Raw genomic sequence first — 20,532 nt, 5'->3', positions numbered from 1 at the left:
TGTAATGGTATGTCGTTGTAAAAGTTGCGTTGTAAGTGATGTTCCCCCTCCCACCCACAGTACTTGGAAACTCGGAGCGCAAATCCCTTGACATAGAATTTCCCGCAGAAGTGTTCTTGAACTCCCTTGTCATAAAATTTTCCGCCGAAGTGTTCTTGAACTTTCAAGATTTTGCCATGGGCATCATTTATGGGTGCAACGGTGCCCCCCTGGTATCAGCGGAGTAAGGGTGGTGTCAGAAAAGGAGTGACACAAAGCTCTAATGAGCCTTGTTTACTTTCTATACCTCTCACCTACATCATTTGAAAGTAAAGTCATGAAAGTTCTAACCAGTAGCAGGCTGTAAGCTAAGCTACACACTTGCAAAACAATTATTTATTTCTGAAAGTCGAACCTAGTAAAAGGTAGTCTCTGTCACTCCTCCACCCCCTGAGCGCATGAAGGGAGCAAGAAATAAGAAGTACAGCATAGGGGTAGAAATGGGTAATAGAGAAAAACTATGAGGGGATATGAGGAGAAAAACACAGAAGGAAGAGCATGAAGAGGATACTAAAGAGAGACAGGTGAGAGACTGAAAGATGGGACGTGATAGAGAGGGATTAAATACATGAGAGAAGGCCGACAGGTGTAAGTGAAATATAGACCTGTGACAAAGAGGCAGGTGACAGCAGTAGGTGCTATGGACATAGACAGGTGACAGACAGCCAAGAATCAGAGAGAAGGAAAAGTGACGAGATGGGATGACAGTATGAGAGTTGTGATCTACATAGAGGCAGATGCCGAAGAGAGACCGGAAGAAAAGAGAGACAGATGTGAGAGAGGTGCAATAAAGAGAGGTTATAAAGACCGCTGAAAGGGTAGGGTGGTAGACAGGTGAGAGAGTACAGATGAAAGAAGGGAGACAATTGAGAGTGTGATGATAAAGTAACAGGTTGTCATTTTGTAGTGAGAGAAAGAAAAAGAGAAACTGGTGATAAGACACAGGTTAGAAAAAAACAGCTGAGGGAGAGGCAGGAAGAAGGAAAGGTGAGAGGTATGGACCTGGTATAAGACTGCTGCGAAAGAGACAGACAAGTGGTTATAAGAGCGGTGGAAGACAGGTGAAAAAGTGATAGAACAGGTAAGAAAGTCAGTTGAGACTCCTTCAGTTACAGACCTGCAAAACGCCATCAAATATCGCCCAACCACATCCAAGTGGCAGGGAATTCTTCTAGAGCAGAGTGGTGCCCACTGGAACAGGTTTTTCATATATTGTTTTTAAATTCAGACAAACTATCATCCGCTCAATAGCTGATAAAGGACAAACCGAGGAAGGATGAGCAAGCATCATTTATTCACAGCTAGGCTGAACATCTTCATCTTTAGAGACGAAAATACATTGATGTTTCTTGAATCATAAACATCATGTACCTAATTACAGGCTGTGATCTTGATATATTTTGCTCCTGCTCTGAGGAAGACTAAGAGGCCCATTTCATGTTAGATGGGATATTGTTCTCCAGATTCCAGCTTTACTGAGTGCAGTAATGCAGAGAGTTAAAAACAAATGTTTCCGTTGAATATGCAGGCACAAGGCTTCGAATCGGGACAGACATGTAAAATTGAACTTGGTAATTCCATATCAAGCTTGATTTCCCCGATTTTGGACCCAATAACTTGTGACCCCTAGTAATTGGCGAAGACAGTGACTGAAGTCATTACCTTCGACCCAGTATCCCCTCACTTCGTTAACAAACATTCCTCTATCTAAAGAGTGAGGCGTAGATTGAAGGGGAAACGTGCAAGAGAAAGCTAGAGAGAGCCTAGGAACGAGTACACTAGGGGAAACTGAAAACAGTAGACAAACTTAAATGAACTGGAAATAAACGCACACACACGAAAAAGAACGGTAAAAAGCACATTTATTAAATTTACCGACTGTTTGAGACGTTTTTTGCAAAGGGTAAAAAAGTCCATGGCTGACTGTGGTCCAGAAACTGGGGCTGAGAGTCTGCAGGCCTGGGAAACGACGTCACTCTTCCAAAAATGAAGGAGTCGGACCCTACAAACACAAAACCGAAAGCGTGCTTCTGCACATACTAAAGTAATGTAAAGGTGGTGCCCAAAAGCTGTTCTCATTGGCCCTGAAGCATCTGTGCCAATGAAAACAGTCCTGCGGTGGAGCCTGGAGCACTAGGATTGGCTGAAGGCTTTCAAGCCAATCCTTGGTTTTCCACACAACGTTTTGGTCAATCATTGAAGAGTGAAAGCCACAAAATTATTGTCGGTCACCCAAAATCAGCAGTATTACGGACACATGGCGTCCGTTAAAGATGTCACTGACAGAGGGTGAAAATTACGGACTGTCCATGAAATTTACGGGCGGTTGGTCACCCTAGCCCCAATAAAGTTCTGTACGGTATCTCTTTCTACTGCTTTCGCCGCCTACGCCACTCTGCGATGAAGAAAATGGCGCCGCCTATGCCAATCTGTGATGAAGAAAATGGCGGTGGAAAATGCCTCTGAGCCCGAGGGGGCCTGCCCCAGCTTAATAGCCGTAGAGTGCGAACCTTGGCCAGCATCAATCGATAGGTCCAGGATTACCATAGCTGGCAAGCAGTGGTCTGGCTGTTGCCTTTAGCAGTAATGATGGGACCCCCTCAAAATATCAAGTACGGCCAGGGAACAGAGGGGAAGAGCTAAAGCACAGCAAAAGAGAAAGTTCCCTCATTGGCCACAATTATTCATTACAGGTATGCATCACATTATTTATGTTACAGGCGACAGATACACAACAAGCTTTTTATTTTCTTCAAAAAATATATGAAGTTTTTTAATTATTTATTTTCAGCATCGCTTTCAAATTTATATATTTTTCATTTAGGTTAGAATTCATAAGAAGCATATAATCACAGTGTTAACATATCATAAATCATTTCATGGTTCATACAAAAAAAGGAAAGGAATAAAGTGACAATAACTAATCATGAAAAAGACAATTTATACCAATACATATGCCCCTGATAACACAGTCAATCACAACATACAAACACATACATACTATCATTGCATACACATACGCTGTCTGAAAAAGGAATCTGGGTGCTGATCAGCAGGGAGCTAAGTATGAGACCCCGCACTATGGTCGACGCGCGTTTCGGTGGCACACGGCCACCTTCCTCAGGACCTCTTCCAGGCAGTCAACACCCACATATACAGGGGACACTTAAAAAACCGTAAATTCTGCTTAATTCTCAAGAGGCAGTGTCATAGGCAAGAACCACGAAGGGAAACTCATGGGTTTATTAACCCCTTCCATGCTCATGACAAGGTCAGCTCGTCATGGGTGTTACCTGCGCTGTGCGTTTGTCGAGCTGACCTTGTCATGAACAATGCAGATCTGGACCTTTCAGCACCGGAGGGGAAAAGCCATTAGCACCCAAGGTGTTAATGTCTATATATAGAATATGGGAGTCTCTCTAGGTATCCAACGAATTAATGGGGAGGCGATAACGCGAATCCAGAAGAGCAATTTATGATCATTTTGTTTAACTTAGGATCAAGTGTATTATTCTGATTTATGTACTCATATTACTCCTTTCGATAATGTTTCATGAATAGACCGGGTATAGATGGACTGCGTCTCATATCCTCAACAGTCCAAGAGTTCTCACAGGCGACTTGGAAGTACCAGTCTACTCACTACAAAGATTCATCAATGTTATCAGGTAACATAAGTAGCTGAGCTCTTGCACAAAGTGTGGAATAAAGTAGACTCCCACAGGGACAAGTGGTTCCGAAAGGAGTAATATGAGTACATAAATCAGAATAATACACTTGATCCTAAGTTAAACAAAATGATCATAAATTGCTCTTCTGGATTCGCGTTATCGCCTCCCCATTAATTCGTTGGATACCTAGAGAGACTCCCATATTCTATATATAGACATTAATAAACCCATGAGTTTCCCTACGTGGTTCTTGCCTATGACACTGCCTCTTGAGAATTAAGCAGAATTTACGGTTTTTTAAGTGTCCCCTGTATATGTGGGTGTTAACTGCCTGGAAGAGGTCCTGAGGAAGGTGGCCGTGTGCCACCGAAACGCGCTTCGACCATAGTGCAGGGTCTCATACTTAGCTTTGAGACTCGTTAGTAGGCAGGGGGCTCACTGCTGATCAGTACCCAGATTCCTTTTACAGACATAGTGTATGTGTATGCAATGATAGTATGTATGTGTTTGTATGTTGTGATTGACTGTGTGTTATCAGGGGCATATGTATTGGTATAAATTGTCTTTTTCATGATTAGTTATTGTCACTTTATTCCTTCCCTTTTTTGTATGAACCATGAAATGATTTATGATATGTTAACACTGTGAGCGATGCTAAAAATAAATAATTAAAAAACTTCATATATTTTTTGAAGAAAATAAAAAGCTTGTTGTGTATCTGTCGCCTGTAACATAAATAATGTGATGCATACCTGTAATGAATAATTGTGGCCAATGAGGGAACTTTCTCTTTTGCTGGCTGTTGCATTTAGCAATGCACGACCATTGTTCGCTCCTTCTTCCAGGGAGCTGTACCCGGGGCTCCCTGTGCCATGCTGCAGCCAGATCCGCCTCTAACAGCGTATCTTGTACATCCATCTCTCCCTTGTTTGTCTTGTGACTGACCCTGCACAAAGGGTGCCCTTTCTGTCCATGTGTGTTCCCTTCGTGCTCTCAGCCTGCTACTTCTGTCCATGCCTGTTGCCTAGCTCCCCCTGACCGTATTATACTCCTCCCACATCTCCTACCACCTGTCTGCTTTGCTAACCCTGCCCCTAACTGTGTTCTTCCTCTGTTGGCCTGTGACTACCCCTGCCTGCCAACAGATAGTCCCTGTATGCTAATTCCTGACCCTTTTGCTCCTGCCTATCCACTGCCTGCCATGGAAGCGATGGGTGGAGAAGTGTGGCTCACTGGTTAGAGGAGACAGACCTGGAAGCAGAGGTCAGCCCGGGACCAGGGTTCAATTCCCGGCTCGGCGGGGTCTTGAGTCCTAAAAATGTCCATGGACTCGACAATTCTCGCTCCGGTGCCTACTCGATTCACGGGTTCACACTCTGCGACTCTGGGCAATAGCTTGCTTAATCTCCACAACGACACCTCTCGGCGGGATGCCTGGCTTTCACCTTGCGGATACCCTGCCGGGGTTATCTCACAGGGTAATACCAGGACTGGTTCCCTAAGCAAGCGCTAAGAAACCGCTTGGTGATTTGCGCTATATAAATTCCTGTACATTCACATTTACATTTACATGGGTGACTTCTACCACTGCCCCTGTGGCTGCGGGGGAGTAGGCCATTCACTGCTGTCTCCTGCTTAGTAGAAAGGCATCTTCTATTCTAGAGGTAGGCAAGTGAAGAAATTAGCATGCAAGCCGAGCCAAGCCATGGTCTGGCTTTGCTCTAAGGGTCCGGACACGTATATGATGTAATCGTGCAGCAAATGTTGTACAAACATATGATACAGTCACTTTAAGATTCAATCAACCACATTTCGGTGATGTACAGGTGTTTCACCATAGTACAACAGACTAATTAACTACGTACTAGTACTACAGACAATATAGTCACCTAATGCACTAGTAGTCTCACTTACGTTAACAGTAGCTAGCACCAAGACTCTCGAAGGTATTTGTACGCTTCACAAGTTAATGTATCATAACATCATTGAAAGGTATCTATTGAAAGTTGTCATTTATTAATATTCATGTATCTATATTCGTGCCCCTTACTCCCGTTATGTCATTGCTGCACTAAGAGGCAAGTTACTTGTCATTTGCGCCCTTCATATTGCCTGGATTCTTATGAGAAACACTTTGTACTGTGGCATAGGCCAGGTTCTGGGTACAGGCGACCAGGCAGTGTGTTTTGATCCTATCACCATGTCTGGTCTCTTGACAGTGCTCTGTCTGTCCTCGTTACCTGTTACACACACACAATTTACTGCCCTTGCACTGCAATGTAGTCCACTTCAGTGCCAGGACTGTTAGGGGATCTGTGTTTTCTTTTAATTTATTTGTGATTGCACATTTTTTTTTTTGGACAACCATATGCATGCAGCCTTAGATGGCAATAATATTTTTTTGTCTTTAAATGTTGAATTGCTGTTGCACGTTTAAAAAAATGATTAAATAAAATATGCAGGCTTGCTAGTGCTAGCTCTTCAATTCCAGGCGGCACAGGACCCAGGATAATGCACTGCATGGCTAAACTCTTATAAGGTCCAAAAGGCCGGAACATCCTAAAACGTTATTTGATTAATCTAAAACTCGACATTTCCGTTTTTTTTTTTTGTTTTTTTTTTTACTACCCAGATTTCACTCCTTTCTTTTCTTTGATTTTTTACTTGCTCGCTGACACTTTCTTTTTTCATAAATCCTTACATATCTTCTTGCTTACTTCCTCAGCCGCTCATTCTCTTGTGCTTTCCTAAATTGATTTTCTCTCTTTATCCCTTTCTATCACCTGTTCAAACATTAGTTTACCATATCCGTCTTACACCTGCTCACCAAGCTAAAACCTACAACAATAAAATATTAATCACATAGCCGAAACCTATTGCATTTACCAGTGCTTGTTGTGGTTGCTGTAAATCCGTTCATTGTTTTTTTTAGAAATAAGGTTCAAAATGTATTTATATCTCATACCGCAGAGGATTCGCAGAGCCACCAGATCAAAATATATGATCTGATTGACTGCTGCCACCACTTCAATAAGGATTTGGGGGCAGCCATTTTAGGATTCTGGGACATGGTCACCTGTCCTGCAAAAAGGTGAAAAAGCATATGGGGTGCAGGGCATGACAACCCCAATCCCCCGCACCCCCAAAAGCTTACTTCTCCCCAAAGACCGATTTCCACCGGTGCCTGTGTTTTTTTTTTTCTTTCTATTTTTGTAAAATGAGGAGGGGGCCGAAGCCCAGAGAGGGGGAACTTAAAAAAAGAAAATGTCAGTCACTCGGCAGCACCCACAATGGGTGCTGCACAGTGAACGGGCAAAGGCATTAGTGGGGGCCCTGGGGTTACCCTTGTGGCCCCCAAGATAAAAGGTGTAGGTGCCCCATGGGGGGCCAGGACACCTACAAACATAATTACCCCCCCCCCCCAAATAAAATTCCAGAAAGAATAGTCGCCGGTGCAGCTCATTTACTGTTCATTGCTCTGAAAAGAAGAGTTCCATAATGCCCTTTGTGAGCTAATTTAAACTTGAGTGTATAGTGGTGCAATAATCTGGACTGGGGCACCACCAGCGGCATATTTTTACATGTGGGTGGCTGCAGGGAGTACAGTAGCCACCTAGAAATACTAAACCCTATGTTATGTAGATTCCACGAAAAATTACCCCTGTAAAACTTGTTGATATTTTTAAGCATAGCCAGAGCTGAAGCTTTTGCTCTACAGCTTGGGAATGCAGGTTAGTTGTTATGGCTGCATTATGTGGCTTAGCGGCTCTGGTCACCGTTTATATATTAACCATGCCTTATATTAAAAAAAAAAGTAGAAATTCTCTGGGGGAAAAAACACAGTTTAAAGGCCCATTATAGTTAAGTAAGTGAAAGTCAGTTAAAACATAACATTTTAAACTAGCAAAACCGTTGACATTCACCAGTTATAGTTACTTGACGTAATTATATCTTGTGCCCCCGCCATGAACAGCGTTTTCATCAATGGTGTAATTTCAGATGTCAGTGATGATATCACTGAGGTCATAGAACAGGTCATGAGTGACTATGTGGGTCAATTAACAGTGCATGGAAAGGGCGCAAGTTATAGTTACTTTGCTTATTGCTGGGGTCTGCAATACTGATTAACTTTTAAAAACAATGACATTTCCTTGTTCATTGACTTAATAGATCTGTTCAACCTGTTCATTCTTGTTCTTCTAGACGAAAAATCAGAAGAAGTCCCGGGCTAGTGCTATCCATGTTGCCAAGGAGGAGTACTCGTCTGTGCCACATTCCTTTGTGTTCCACCGGGGTCAGATTGGCAAGAATGTGCATGAACTCATCTTGAACATGAAAAGAGTGATGGAACCCTTCACTGCAACTTCACTTAAGGTACACTATCTATGAGTGTTTAAAGTGTGCCCCAGTGAGGGTATCGTTGCACATTGGCAGTGAACGAACGTTCCTATTGTTAGTAGTTGGTAGAAATACTACAATGCATTTATTGCATGACTGCTTCAAAATTGATCCATGCGACAGGGTTGTTGCCGAACATACTCGCAAGGCATGTTTTTTGGCATGCTCAAATAATTCCAAGATTTAATTCAACTTTAAAAATTGCTAGGGCTTTTATTTCTGTACCTAATATGTATCTCAGTTACTTGCATGCTTACCTACCTGTCCACTGTCCTCGCACATCGATGAAAAACAAGTAATGTAGCTGATTTGGATGCAGATGATGATGCCATATGTAGACTGAGGTACCTGTGACTTCTTTCAAAGTAAACGCACTGATGCATCCATGAAAGGTTTTACTCTTTCCCAAAGTAATGTTGATGCTGAATTGTTTTCACGTCCAGTGTCGCTGCTCAGTTGTGCCAGTCTTTAGTCCACTTCCCCTAAATTCCCTCACAGCAACATTGATCTCAGTGCCTAAATAGTAACTGGTAGTGGTAGACTGTTAACAAACAAATCGTAGCGTAACATCTAAGTGTAGGTGAACAACTCACTCGGAGTTCGTCATCTTATTTTCAACTCTTCTGTTACTCATGTCTGTTGGGTATAGTTCCTCTGTGCCTGTTTTTTTCTTGGCATTGAGGTACTTGTGTCCTGCTTTATAATGGAAAGTAACATTTGTTCAATTATCAGAGTGCAAATTAAAAACATAAACTCGATAAACAAGCTGAACATGATTTGGGGAAAAAGCCCCTATCCCTTGCCTTGTTTATTGAAATAGGAAGGGCCCTTTGAATTTGGTCAGAAAAATCTAATTTGTAGAATAGTTTATTTTCTCAGTTTGCTTTGCTCGTTTTTGTAGCTGAAACTACATCTTTTGGTTTATAATTACACTGTTGTGTGTGACTTATTCATTCCTAATTGTTTCTTTATTTGTTGTTCTGCTCGATGGTGGTTTTAGGTCCGAAAGAAGAATGCTCTCAAAGACTTTGTCTCAGTGGCTGGTCCTCTCGGTGTGACTCATTTCCTCGTATTCAGCAAAACCTCAACTGGTGTCAATTTTGTAAGTAGAAGTGTTATTGAAATGTCGCTTTCTAAGAATTCAGTGTGAAGATCGAGAATTAGCTGAAGACACCCAACAGTTGGGTAATCAGAATGATCTTCAATAAAGCGTCAATAGAGAAATGTCCTCAAGCTCCAGTGCAGTTTGGTGAGAGAATAACTTTTTTACACCTTTTGAATAATAGTGGCACGCCTGTAACAAAAAAAATGTATGGCAACTTTTTTTAGTAGCTGCATCACACCAAATTGAAAATAAAAAAAACCCTTCTGTGCCTTATTTGTGGCATGACCCTTCCTTTTTGTACGCCATTATCAACAAGACTCTCGTGACGCCATCTGCCTGAAGCAGTTCCAAATCTCTTCCTCTTTTGGGGCAGCATGTAAAAAGCATGTAAAAGGTTTTCAAATGCCACCTGCCCCAACTCTCCCAAGTGCATCAGGTCTGTTGATTTTTCTATATGGTACAGCAGTACAAGTTTGTGAGAGAGTGCCATCTTTCTTGCCTTGGTATGCCCCCACTTTTTTTCTGAACTGCTGATGTGCTTTGACTGAGTGTGCCCTGGGTTCCTGCCAACCAGGTACCCAGGGCCTGTGTTCCTTCCCTAAAACTGTGCTGAAACTAAAAACCCAATTGGCATCTCTGGCCACCTGTCAGCCCTTAGTAAATGGTACCCTAGGTACCCAGGTCATGGTGACCATAGAAGAACCCTGAGGGCTGCAGCACTTATTGTGCCACCCTCAGGGACCTTGTACCCTGGCATCCACACCCTGCCTTTGCAGGCTGTGTGCCTAAGTACAGAACTAAACCAAGAGTCGACATGGCACACATCCCTGTGTGCCATGCCCACAGAACCCAATGCCCTAGCATACTTCAGTCACCCCTCTAGCTGGGTGCCCTATGCCAGAGGTGTGGGCATAGGGGCACGAGCCCTGTGCCCCTACAGTACCCAGGGCCATTCCTGGGCACTGTAAGTGCAGTGATGCCATTAAGAGTATATGGTGCTGGGAGGTTGTCATTACGAACTCCACAGCACCATAATGGCTACACTAAAGACTGACAAGTTTGGTACCAAACTTCTCAGCACATTAAACCCGCACTGATGCCAGTGTGGGATTTAATGTAAAATGCACCAGAGGGCATCTTAGAGATGCCCTCTGAAATCCTAACCTAAAATTAACGTCTGGGCTGAGTGGCTGCAGTGGCAGCCACACAACAGACATGTTGCTGGATCCCTGGGTGGAGAGCCCCCCGCTCTCCTGGGCCTGCAACAGTGCACATCCTGGGCGAGGTGCTAGGTCTCCTCCCTCAGGATGGGCAGGGGGAAACTTCAAAGGCATGCCACCTCTGTGAGCTTATCCAGACCATTTTCTGTACCCAGCAACTGGCCCCCACCAGTTCTAACCCTCACTCTGGTGGGAAAAACTACGTCATGAAGAGGGGTGTGCCAGCCTGTGCCAACCCCACCCCTCGGGTGGGGGAGAAGAGGTGAAGCACGACCCCGGGCTCCGGCCATCTTGTAGATGGGGAGCCCTGCCCAATCCCAGCTAGGCTCCTGCCTCCTCCCACAAGAGAGGAGCAGACTAGGGGGTGTACTCACCCCAGGACAGGGACCCATTGGTCCCTGTCCTTGCCCTACCTGTAACGCCCCTAAATTCAGTATTTAGGGACTCCCTGAACCTTCCTTCCTCAGATCCAGATACAAAAAAAAGAAATACGATCAAGAAGACCCGCCGTGCAGCCGCTAACAGGACGACAACAACTGACTTGGCCGGAGCCCTACTGGTCTGTCGATCCTGGAACCTGCTCCTGCCTAATCCCGGCGACTCCTGCGGACAGCAACCTTGGGACACCCAAAGGACCTGCCTGCCTTGACCCTCTTAAAGACTGGGACTCCCATCAGCAGAGGCTCTGCTGCAACAACCCACCTGGTGCCAACCAGGAAGCTCCGGACCAGCCTACTCTGCACCCACCGAGCCCGGGCCGGGCCCAACCGAACCAAGACCACAAGGACGTCCCCCTGGCGACTGGTACCCGAGGTCCATTGCCCAAAGACCCTCCTCGACGTACCAGCCGTCGCCTGCAGACTCAGAACCAGGGGCCACCCCAACTACGACCAGCCGAGGGTAAGCTTCTCCGACACCCAAAGACACCCCTGCGCCCTACAACCCCCTGTGTCTCATTTGGGGTACCTACCTGTGCTCCAAGATCCCAACTTACCTCTCGAAGTACTGGTCGCCCCTGGAGAGTCTCAGTCCCCGAGCCTGCAGCCTTTGTTCCTTTTTGACCTTTCGCATTGGATAACATTGAGCGTCAGACGGCTCGCGCACCCAGCCGCCAGAGTGCCGCTGGCTGTGCCACCTTTGTCCTATCCTACTTCCCCCCACCTTGCCCTGAGCAAGTGACCAGGAGCTCCGCTCCCACAGACGCGTGCCCTGCTAGCCAGCAGCCAACAAACCGAAGGCCCCCTTTCCCTCATTGGATATCATTGGGCCTACCTACCTCTGCAGCCGGCCCTGCGCTGCTGGGGCGGAACCGACTATACTTACCTGACCCCGGGGGACCCCTGAGTCTACACCCAGAACCTTAACTTCACCAGCCAAGTACTCACCTGGAAATCGGTAACTCGCGTACCTGCCATTGGATAACATTGACCCATTTTGACGTGAATATTTTCTAAGTGTGAAGTTTTGAAAACTGCAAATATTCGTATAAAATCAGCCAAAGTCCAAATTCCGCAGTACTCCCCTGCAAGCAGGCAAGAAGCCAGTACTGTACCTTGCAGCCCAGTACTGAACCGCAAAAGTAATACTTACCGGGTTTACTGGTAATCTGTATTTTCTCCATAGGAACCCATTGTCTGTTTTTCTATGAAACTTCTTCTTCGTGCCTACTTTTGAAAACTTGAAATATTCTTTAAAAATCATACGAAATACTGAAACGCAATTACCTACCTGTTTTAAGTTCAGACCCCAGTGCTGGCCCTAGAAGCCCAGTACTGGATTACAAAAGTAACGCGATCATACTTTACCTGCAACCTGAATTTTCTCCCATTGAATAACATTGCCAGATTGTCATTGAAAAGTTTCTAAGTGTGAACTTTTAAAACCGCTTTATATTAATGAAAATTCACCACAGTAACTAAAACATTTTTCCTAACTTGGTTTCAGCTTAGACCCCAGGACTGAATCTAGGATCTACTCCTGGAACTACTAAAGTAATCTGTACTGTAATCAACTGTACTTTTATGGTAACAATTCATTGAGCTCAATGCTAAAGTGTGTCTAGACTTTTGTACCTATTGTGTTTACCAACTTCATTGCTTCCTTGCAAAGTAATTACATGAGAGTTCTCATATCTAGCAAAGTATATTTTTATGCCTGTTGGTTCTAAAAATAAAACAACTATATCTTTGGGTATAACAACCATTGGCCTGGAGTTCAGTCTTTGAGCGTGTGAAATCCTTTGCTGACTGTGTGTACACCAAATGCTTTGCACTGCCCTCTGGTACTGCCTTACTGCTCAACCAAGCTACCATTTTTGAGAGTAAGGTCAGTCCTGACTTTAACCTCTGTTATACCTTTGGGGTTTGTGGACTCTATACGCACTGTACTTCATTATTGTCCACTATATATAGAGCCACTTTCTCACAAAGTTTTACAGAGTTTGAGAAAGATTCTGATCTGAGTGGATTCATAGATAACAAGATGAAGCATCTCCTCTAGCGTATGGATTTGTAAGTCCACAATATTATATTATTTTGCTGGGGTTGCCAGAGCAGACTATAGTTTATTTTCCCGTATTATAATTATAAAGACTTTAGTGGTACCATACAGCTGTTATAGTCAATGTGTTCTGATTTATCACACAATAAACAACATAACATGGTATTGCAGTTCTAATCGACGGATGCTTAAGGAACTATCCTAACAGTGTTAAAACTCCACCCATCTCACCCACTCCTATGGGATGACGCTTCATGCCTAAGTGTAAATGGGGACAGACTCCTCAGAATTACTTTCAGGTCCTTTATGGCTTAGTCTAACTGGGAATCGCATCAACATGTAAGTGTGGAGGGAGTGGAGCATAAGTTGGCCATCGTTATGACTAATTGGATCTTAAGCAATCATCTCTCTTGTTGTTTTACATGCCATTGGGTGAAGGTGTATGGGTCTGTGGATGCCAGTATATTTCAGGTGTGTGTTTAAAGCTCACTACTCAATTGTGTACTCATTGGGGGCTAGATCACTGAAGATGAAATCTGGTAGCGGCTTTCTTGCTTTTGGGTATGGGAAAATGACCCAGGAGGCAATGTGCAGAAGTGGAAACATCAGTTCCATGTGGCCAGCTCAAGTCAAGTCAAGTTTATTTCACGTTTATTTGGACCGTTGGTCCACAAACAATACATATCGATAAAAAGTTCATCCAAAAAAGTTAAATAAAACATTTCATTACACACAGACACCCTAAAAACATATTTTAAAAATACTAATTATTAAAACTCGTTTAAAAGGTATAAAACTGCCTTCACTTTTTGCATATATTTCCCCATTGCCACAGCAATATTTAAGTGGGACATTTCTGTCATCAGTGTCACAGCCTGGGTCCGAGTTTTAATCTCATATTTCATAAGGATTGGTTTTAAAAATTTGATACGCAAGTCCAAAAACTTCAGACAATCAAATAAGATATGCAACATATCACATTTGGACCCTAAAGAGCAAGTACAGCTTCCCTCCTCATTGATCATGGCCCGCTTTACCGAGTTGTTCATATAACAAGGGTTAACCCCAATTCTAGCCCTCAGAACCTCATTTCGTAATTGACGGTCCGGTAACTTATCTATGTAGGGGAAGCAATAAACATTATTCCATGCATCAATCATAAAACAGGTCGAGGTTTTACTTGCAAGATAGATTTTGTCCTGTGCATGCGATATTTCCTTTCCCGTTGACCTGAGTAACTTTTTATCAATATTAGCCACGGAGACAGTAGGGCACACATTAACTCTCATCTTCAAGCATAGCTTTGTTACTTTCCCCCTGGTCTCTCTTGCCCATTTTAGTTCGCTGTCCTGTATTTCATTTTTGCCCCATTGAGATATTTTGGTAATTGCGCCTATTTCTAGGCGTTGCCAAAAGCGCAAAAGGGCCATACCAACTTGTATACCCCATGAAGTCAGGCCTAGTTCCAGTCTTACTGCCTGAACCATTGCTGACTGAGGGAGCGTAAATAACTTTTTTAGGTTTTTGCCTTCTTCCACATCCCAGTTTTCCTTACCACTTAGGAACAACAATTCAGCACCATACAAGTATTGTGGGGGTACAATAGCAGCATAGGCTTTTAGTACTGGTTTGTCGGTCATAGCACCATAGGCTTTGTTAAACAATTTCAGACCGCTAATCGATGCAGAGGTTCTTACTTTAGATGCCTCTAAGTGGGTATTCCATTTCAAATTCTGCTGGAACCATAACCCCAAGTATCTATACTCTGATACTGATTGCACTTTTTCTGACCCAATCCACCATGAGAACTCAGTTTTCCTCCGGCCAAAGCTCAATGTTTTGGTCTTATCCATATTTATCACAAGTTTTTTTCTTAAGCAGTAGTCATTGAAAGCATTTAATTTTCTTTGCAAGCCAACCTCGGTCTGGTCCATAATCACCAGATCGTCGGCGTAGAGTAGGCATGCTATCTGCTTGCCATTTAGTTTCGGGCTTGCCCCAGTTGTGTTCCCCAACATTGATGGTAAGTCTGCTAGGAACAAGGAGAACAATAGGGGAGCTAATACACATCCCTGACGCAGACCATTTCCAATTTCTATTTTCCCTGATAGACTACCATCTATGTCTAAAATTATCTGTGCCCAGTTTTTAGTGTGGAGCATTTGAAGCAGCCGCAGTATATCATTAGGAATTCCCTGACTAATCAGGGCCTCCCACAGCAGCTCCCGGTCCACTAGATCAAAGGCTGCACGGAAGTCAACGAAACAACAGAACAACCTACCCCGCGATTCCATTGACTTCCGTGCTATGGCCCAAAGAACAAAACAATGGTCGATAGTAGAGTGGCCGGCTTTAAACCCACCCTGTTCCGGGGGGATGGTTTGGTTTTCCTCTGCCCAATCTTTTAATAAATTTAAAATTACTTTTGCAAAGACTTTTTCCCCTATATCGAGGAGGTTTATAAGCCTATAATTTTTCGGTATTGTGTGGCTACCCTTTTTATGAATAGGCCTAATAATTGCACCCTTCCAACTTTCTGGGATGATTCCCGTATCCAGGATTACCAGGAACATCTTTGCAAAGAACTCTGCCCACCATTCAGGCCTCGTTTTAATTATCACTGCTGGGAGGTTATCTGGTCCTGCGGCACGTGTAAGGTTCAAACTAGCTATAATCTCCGTTATATACCTTGGGGTAAAATGGTCCTTTATCTCATCCGTGGCCAACCTAAGGTTCCCGGTATTGGTTGTGTCGGCCATCTTCCATAGATTTCTTCCAGATAGCCTACCCAATCATCTTCCGGGACCTTACAAGCGAGGGAACCGGCTTTACCGCCCAAACTCTCTTGGACTAATTTCCAGAACCCTCTCACATCCTTGGATTCAATCACCTCCAACATATTTGCCCAACATTTCTCTTCATACCTTCTTTTTTTATTCCGTATTAATGTTTTATACTTTAACCTTAGTTGCTGAAGTGTCTGATATAGGTCCACTTTAAACATGGCCCTTACTCTTCTCTCCTTCTGTCTTATCAGGGCCTTAGCTATCCTGCATTCTTCGTCAAACCAGGGTTTCCTATTTTTATTAACTACATAGCTGCTCAGACCTGACTTTTTTACCTTGAATTCCTTCTTGAGAGAATCTGCCAGCTTACCTATGGTCAATTCAAACCACGGGATTCCTGCATTAGACTGAATTTCTTCAGTTGGGATTGATTGTTGGATTAGCCCAAGCTTTTCTATCTGTTCATCTGATATACAGGTTGTTAATCGTTTGGGGTAATCCACATGGACCTGTAGAACTCTCTCTCTACGTTTACATTTCGGGATGCGTATTTCTAACTTCAAAGGGAAATGGTCACTACCTGTCGTTTTCACCACCTCAAAATTTCTTATTTGATTAAAGCACCAGGCCTGACAGAACATATAGTCTATTGGGCAAGGTTGCTGGCCCCTCACAAAAGTCTTTCCCGCGGGCTGGTCTTGCTGAAATCTACCATTTGCACATACCATGCCCAAGGACCCCATTAGCTGACTAAATGACTCATCCTGCTGTGAGAGCTCCCCCCTTGGAAAGAGTGCCGCTTCAATGTTATATGCTTCTAGCAATTCTTTGTGCCAACTATCTACCTTTTTGGGGTCCAATCTATGGTTAAAATCACCTACTACTAGTACTAAATCCTTCAGATGCTTGGCACTAGTTGACTCCAGATCTTCTTTCAGTTTACCCAAATTCTCCTTATATTCGTGGGCCTTTCCCTTCTGTATATACACATTTATAATGCATATTCCCTCATATCTGGGATCTGCCTTCTGCAATAATATTCTGCAACCTAGTGCCCAATCACTAAGTAGTTTTAACCTTTCAACCCTCCTGACTATCTGTGTGGAGATTAGCGTTAATTGACCCCCTGATGGCCTCCCCAAATTATTTTTCTTTGCTGCTTTAGAGTGTTGGGCAAATCCTTCCACAACCAAGGAATTTAGGGTATCGTCACACAGCCATGTCTCCTGAAGGCACACAATGTCATTACTCTTTATAATTTTATCGAACTCGATCTGTGCCGATATTTTCTTGTAGCCATTTATATTCCATGATAGAATTGAAAGGCTGTGTGACGACCCATTCTCCTAATCGATTTCGCTTAGAAATCCCTCCTCATCGTACTCCCTAGATTCTAGGGGTGCTAGGACTTCATATCTATTTCTAGCATATATACCTTCCCCATACCCTGCAGCTTCACAGTCAGTTACAGTGATTGCAATATTCTCCTTATTATTCCAGTTCGAATTAATTAATCTTATCTGCCGTAACCCTAGACCGGCATGGTTTGTCAGGAAGTACTTTCCCTGAATTTCCTCCTTCCTTATCAGTCTGATCCCCTCCTTTTGTAACTCATTTTTCGCTTTTTCCACCGCTTCTTTCACCCAAGCAGAATGGAAGAGGACTTTAGTCGCCTCTTCTCCTGTGCTGCTTGCAACAAAACCTACTTCTTTGAGGTCCGATGTACCAATACTCCTAAGACTTGCACATTTACCCATTGTGTATAAAAGCTGAGATCGATTTAATGGATGTAGTTTCCTAGCTTTTTTCCCCCCTTTACCACCATTTTCGGGTTTTAGGAAAATCCATAGATCGTTAGAGCCTGTTTGCCTGACCCCGTGGTTAACCCCCTTTGAGGTAGCTTCCCTTTTCATAGACATTTGGTTCCTCTTGTTGTCATCAATCGCGGCCCTGCTGCACCTTGGCGTTTCTCGAGATCCTGAGGGCTTCCTTTTCATACTTTCCTCCTCTATAACCTCTAACTCCCTTGTTATAGGAGCCACCCCACTTTTATTAGGCTTTGATTTTACTGAACTGTTCCATTGTTCTTTCTGTTCCATTTGTGGCTTTACATTATTCACCTTTGATCTCTGAATTTTTACCCCCTTGTTACCTCCTACTTCCTTCGTTTCTCCTTTCCCTCTACTCAAGATCGTGGTAGGATTTTTTTCTAGGCAACTTTTTATACGAGTAGCCTCCCTTCTCGGGAATCTACCCGTATGATATCTCATTTCCCCCCATTTTTTTACAATCATTGGCTGCCTAGATATATATACTGATGGTTCCTCTTTCATTAAGTTTGGGGCCCCTAGCACATCTTCCTCCGCCTTATTACTGCCGTCCCCCACCTGGCTTCCATTTAGGGCTGGCATTAAACCTCTAATTTGGGTCAGCTCACCCAAGATTGCTTTAGACTGGTCCCCCTGAATTTTTAAAAGATCGTTATTTACAATGGAAACCTCTAGCAAGCCTTGCAGGGTTTTTTGGAGGATCCACATAACCTCAAGCATAGAGGTGCTTGAGGCTCCTGTAACCTCAAGCCCATGCAGTGGTGATTGCAAATGTTCCTTTCCTAGATGTTCATTTCCTAGATCAAGGGAGCAGTTCACATGTACATTCGCGTCCACATTTTCCTTAGGTTGCTTCATAGTTCCATTTAGAACATTTGCGCTTAGACCATTAGCATGTATGGATACGTCATCTCCTTCGTCCTCTAAATCCCCTTCAAGTGATTGCTGGAATAATCTAGGTGAAGAAGACAAGCGTGGGTTCAGCAGTACTCCTGATAAATTAAGGGTGGACTGATTCAGGGAGGCTAAGACATCGTCGCTCCTAGACTCAGAGTTTATGTCTATATCTATGACAGTATTTGGCTCTTTACTGATTACATCCTTCCCCTTAAAGTGATTTTCCAGAAAGACTTTAATTGGGTTTGATACTGACGAGTCATTGCTTGTTCCTTTTAGCTTCACAGATGTAGGTGTTAGTAACAAGGATTGGGTAACTCTTAAGGCTTGTTTCTTTTTTCTTGTTGGCTCACTTAGCACTGCATCCGGAATACCTGTCTCATTATCATCCCCGGACTCCGAGGACTTCTTCTCTGGCTTTTTCCCCGTTTTTAAATTATTACGGCCTCTTGTTTTAGCCGGTGCCATTTTTGTTAATTTATATTCCTTCTCCGGTCTCGGGTTAGCACTGATAAGGCCTGGAATGATGGTATTTCCTTCCACTCCCGCTGTTACGGGGGAGAGCAACTCCTTCTCCCCAGGCTTAGCTTTTTTGTATTGGGGGACCAAACTTACAATTTTCCCGTATTTAAATCACGGGTAGAACTTGGATAGACTACACCCCACTTACCTCTGTTCCTCGGTCTGCCGTCACACACACTCAAAACCACATGTCAGGGTCCAATGTTCCACAAAGCCTTACTGTGTAGTCCAATCAGCGCCTGGGTACACAGATTTGCCAGGGCCCTCCTTCTGCCCGGCTACTGGATCAATAATCGTATTTGAGCTCTTTATTGGCGCCTTTTCCTCCAGCGCCTGCGGGGTCTGCAGCCAAGGTTCGCCAAGATTCGTCTTCCCCCAGGCTCGCAGGCTAACAAGCCCTTACAGCTCCGTCCCGCCGAACTTCCGTGTATCCTCTCCCCAGGGGAAGTGTTTTGGGCGTTGTGGGAATGTTTCCTTCCCTCCCCGCATCTACTGACTGCTGCGGGGTTCCTTCGATGATGGCGGAGAGACGCGAGAGACGCGAGCCGCAGGAGCTGTGAGAGCGCGCCTGCGCGTTAGGCTCGATCGAGCGTCTCGCTGCAGCTGGAGAAAGATTCCCGGTAATCGTCCTGAGCACTTAGTGTGTGGCAGCCGATACGGAACAGAGCAAACAAAGCGACAGATCAATGCTAGTTAATACCACCCTTCAGAATTGTTTTGAAGCATGGGCACATCCAAAACATGGTTCAGAACTGCAGCGGAGTCATCCGCTAGGAAGGGGAATATTAGATGTAGCCTTTGATGAGTTATATAAGATCTGTGTAGTATTGAGATTTATGTGCATTTAAAACGAGCAATTCTTGAGACCATATGATGATATTCTAGGATTTGCTGCAATTCAGAGCTACTTTATTACTACCTAGTGTCGCCTCCCATGTGGTTTTTAAGTGCAGCAATATCCAGTTGGGTTTTGGTTAGCAGGATTAAAAAGTCTGTGCAATCAGGCACCTGCCATGACCTGTTGTATGCAAGGTGTGTATCAGTTGATTGGTATTATTCTCTTGGTCCCTATTGTTCCAGTGTGTAACTTCTGCTTGCCTAATGGTCCCATATAACCTCTCTGCAGAACAAATCTGTTGCAGAGGTCATCCAAGCTTGCGAGAGCCCCTTCAGAGAACACGTCTCAAATTGTATTAATGTCCGCCTCCTCCAATGCAGCTTGTTACCGAGGTCTTAGTATACTGAGCTGTAGTGTTGGGGAGTAAGATTTCACTTGTATATTGCAAGGGAAGGAATTATTTTAAGTAGCGATTTTGGAATTGGAGATCCTGGAAAGAAGGCTCCTGGTACCAACTTGCAGTTATGTTTGTGAGAGACCTGTCTCTTCCTGGTGATGCCCGGCCAGACGATAAGCTACCTATTGGAGCTGCAGGGGCAATTTGGCCTGTGATGGATAAGGGAAGGGCGATCCGGAAGACGACTTGTGAACAAAGTGGTCTGATAGCTCTTCCCATGTTGCCCATCAAAAGGATTACATTTTTGTGGTATAATTGTATGCCTGGATAC

General features: G+C 44.0%; 1 protein-coding gene across 1 annotated transcript in view; it reads left to right on the top strand.

The window, feature by feature from the left end:
- PPAN (peter pan homolog) overlaps positions 1-20,532 on the top strand; it is a 109,764-nt gene that overhangs the window by 10,477 nt on the left and 78,755 nt on the right. The window contains exons 2-3 of the mRNA XM_086959073.1: positions 7,914-8,084; positions 9,109-9,210. Of these exons, the coding sequence (XP_086815199.1) occupies positions 7,914-8,084; positions 9,109-9,210 (273 nt within the window). The remainder of the gene's footprint in view (positions 1-7,913; positions 8,085-9,108; positions 9,211-20,532) is intronic.

The sequence above is a fragment of the Lissotriton vulgaris genome, chromosome 1_1 (genome assembly GCF_964263255.1).
Source record: "Lissotriton vulgaris chromosome 1_1, aLisVul1.2, whole genome shotgun sequence".
NCBI lineage: Eukaryota > Metazoa > Chordata > Amphibia > Caudata > Salamandridae > Lissotriton > Lissotriton vulgaris.
This window is presented reverse-complemented; position numbering and strand designations above follow the sequence as displayed.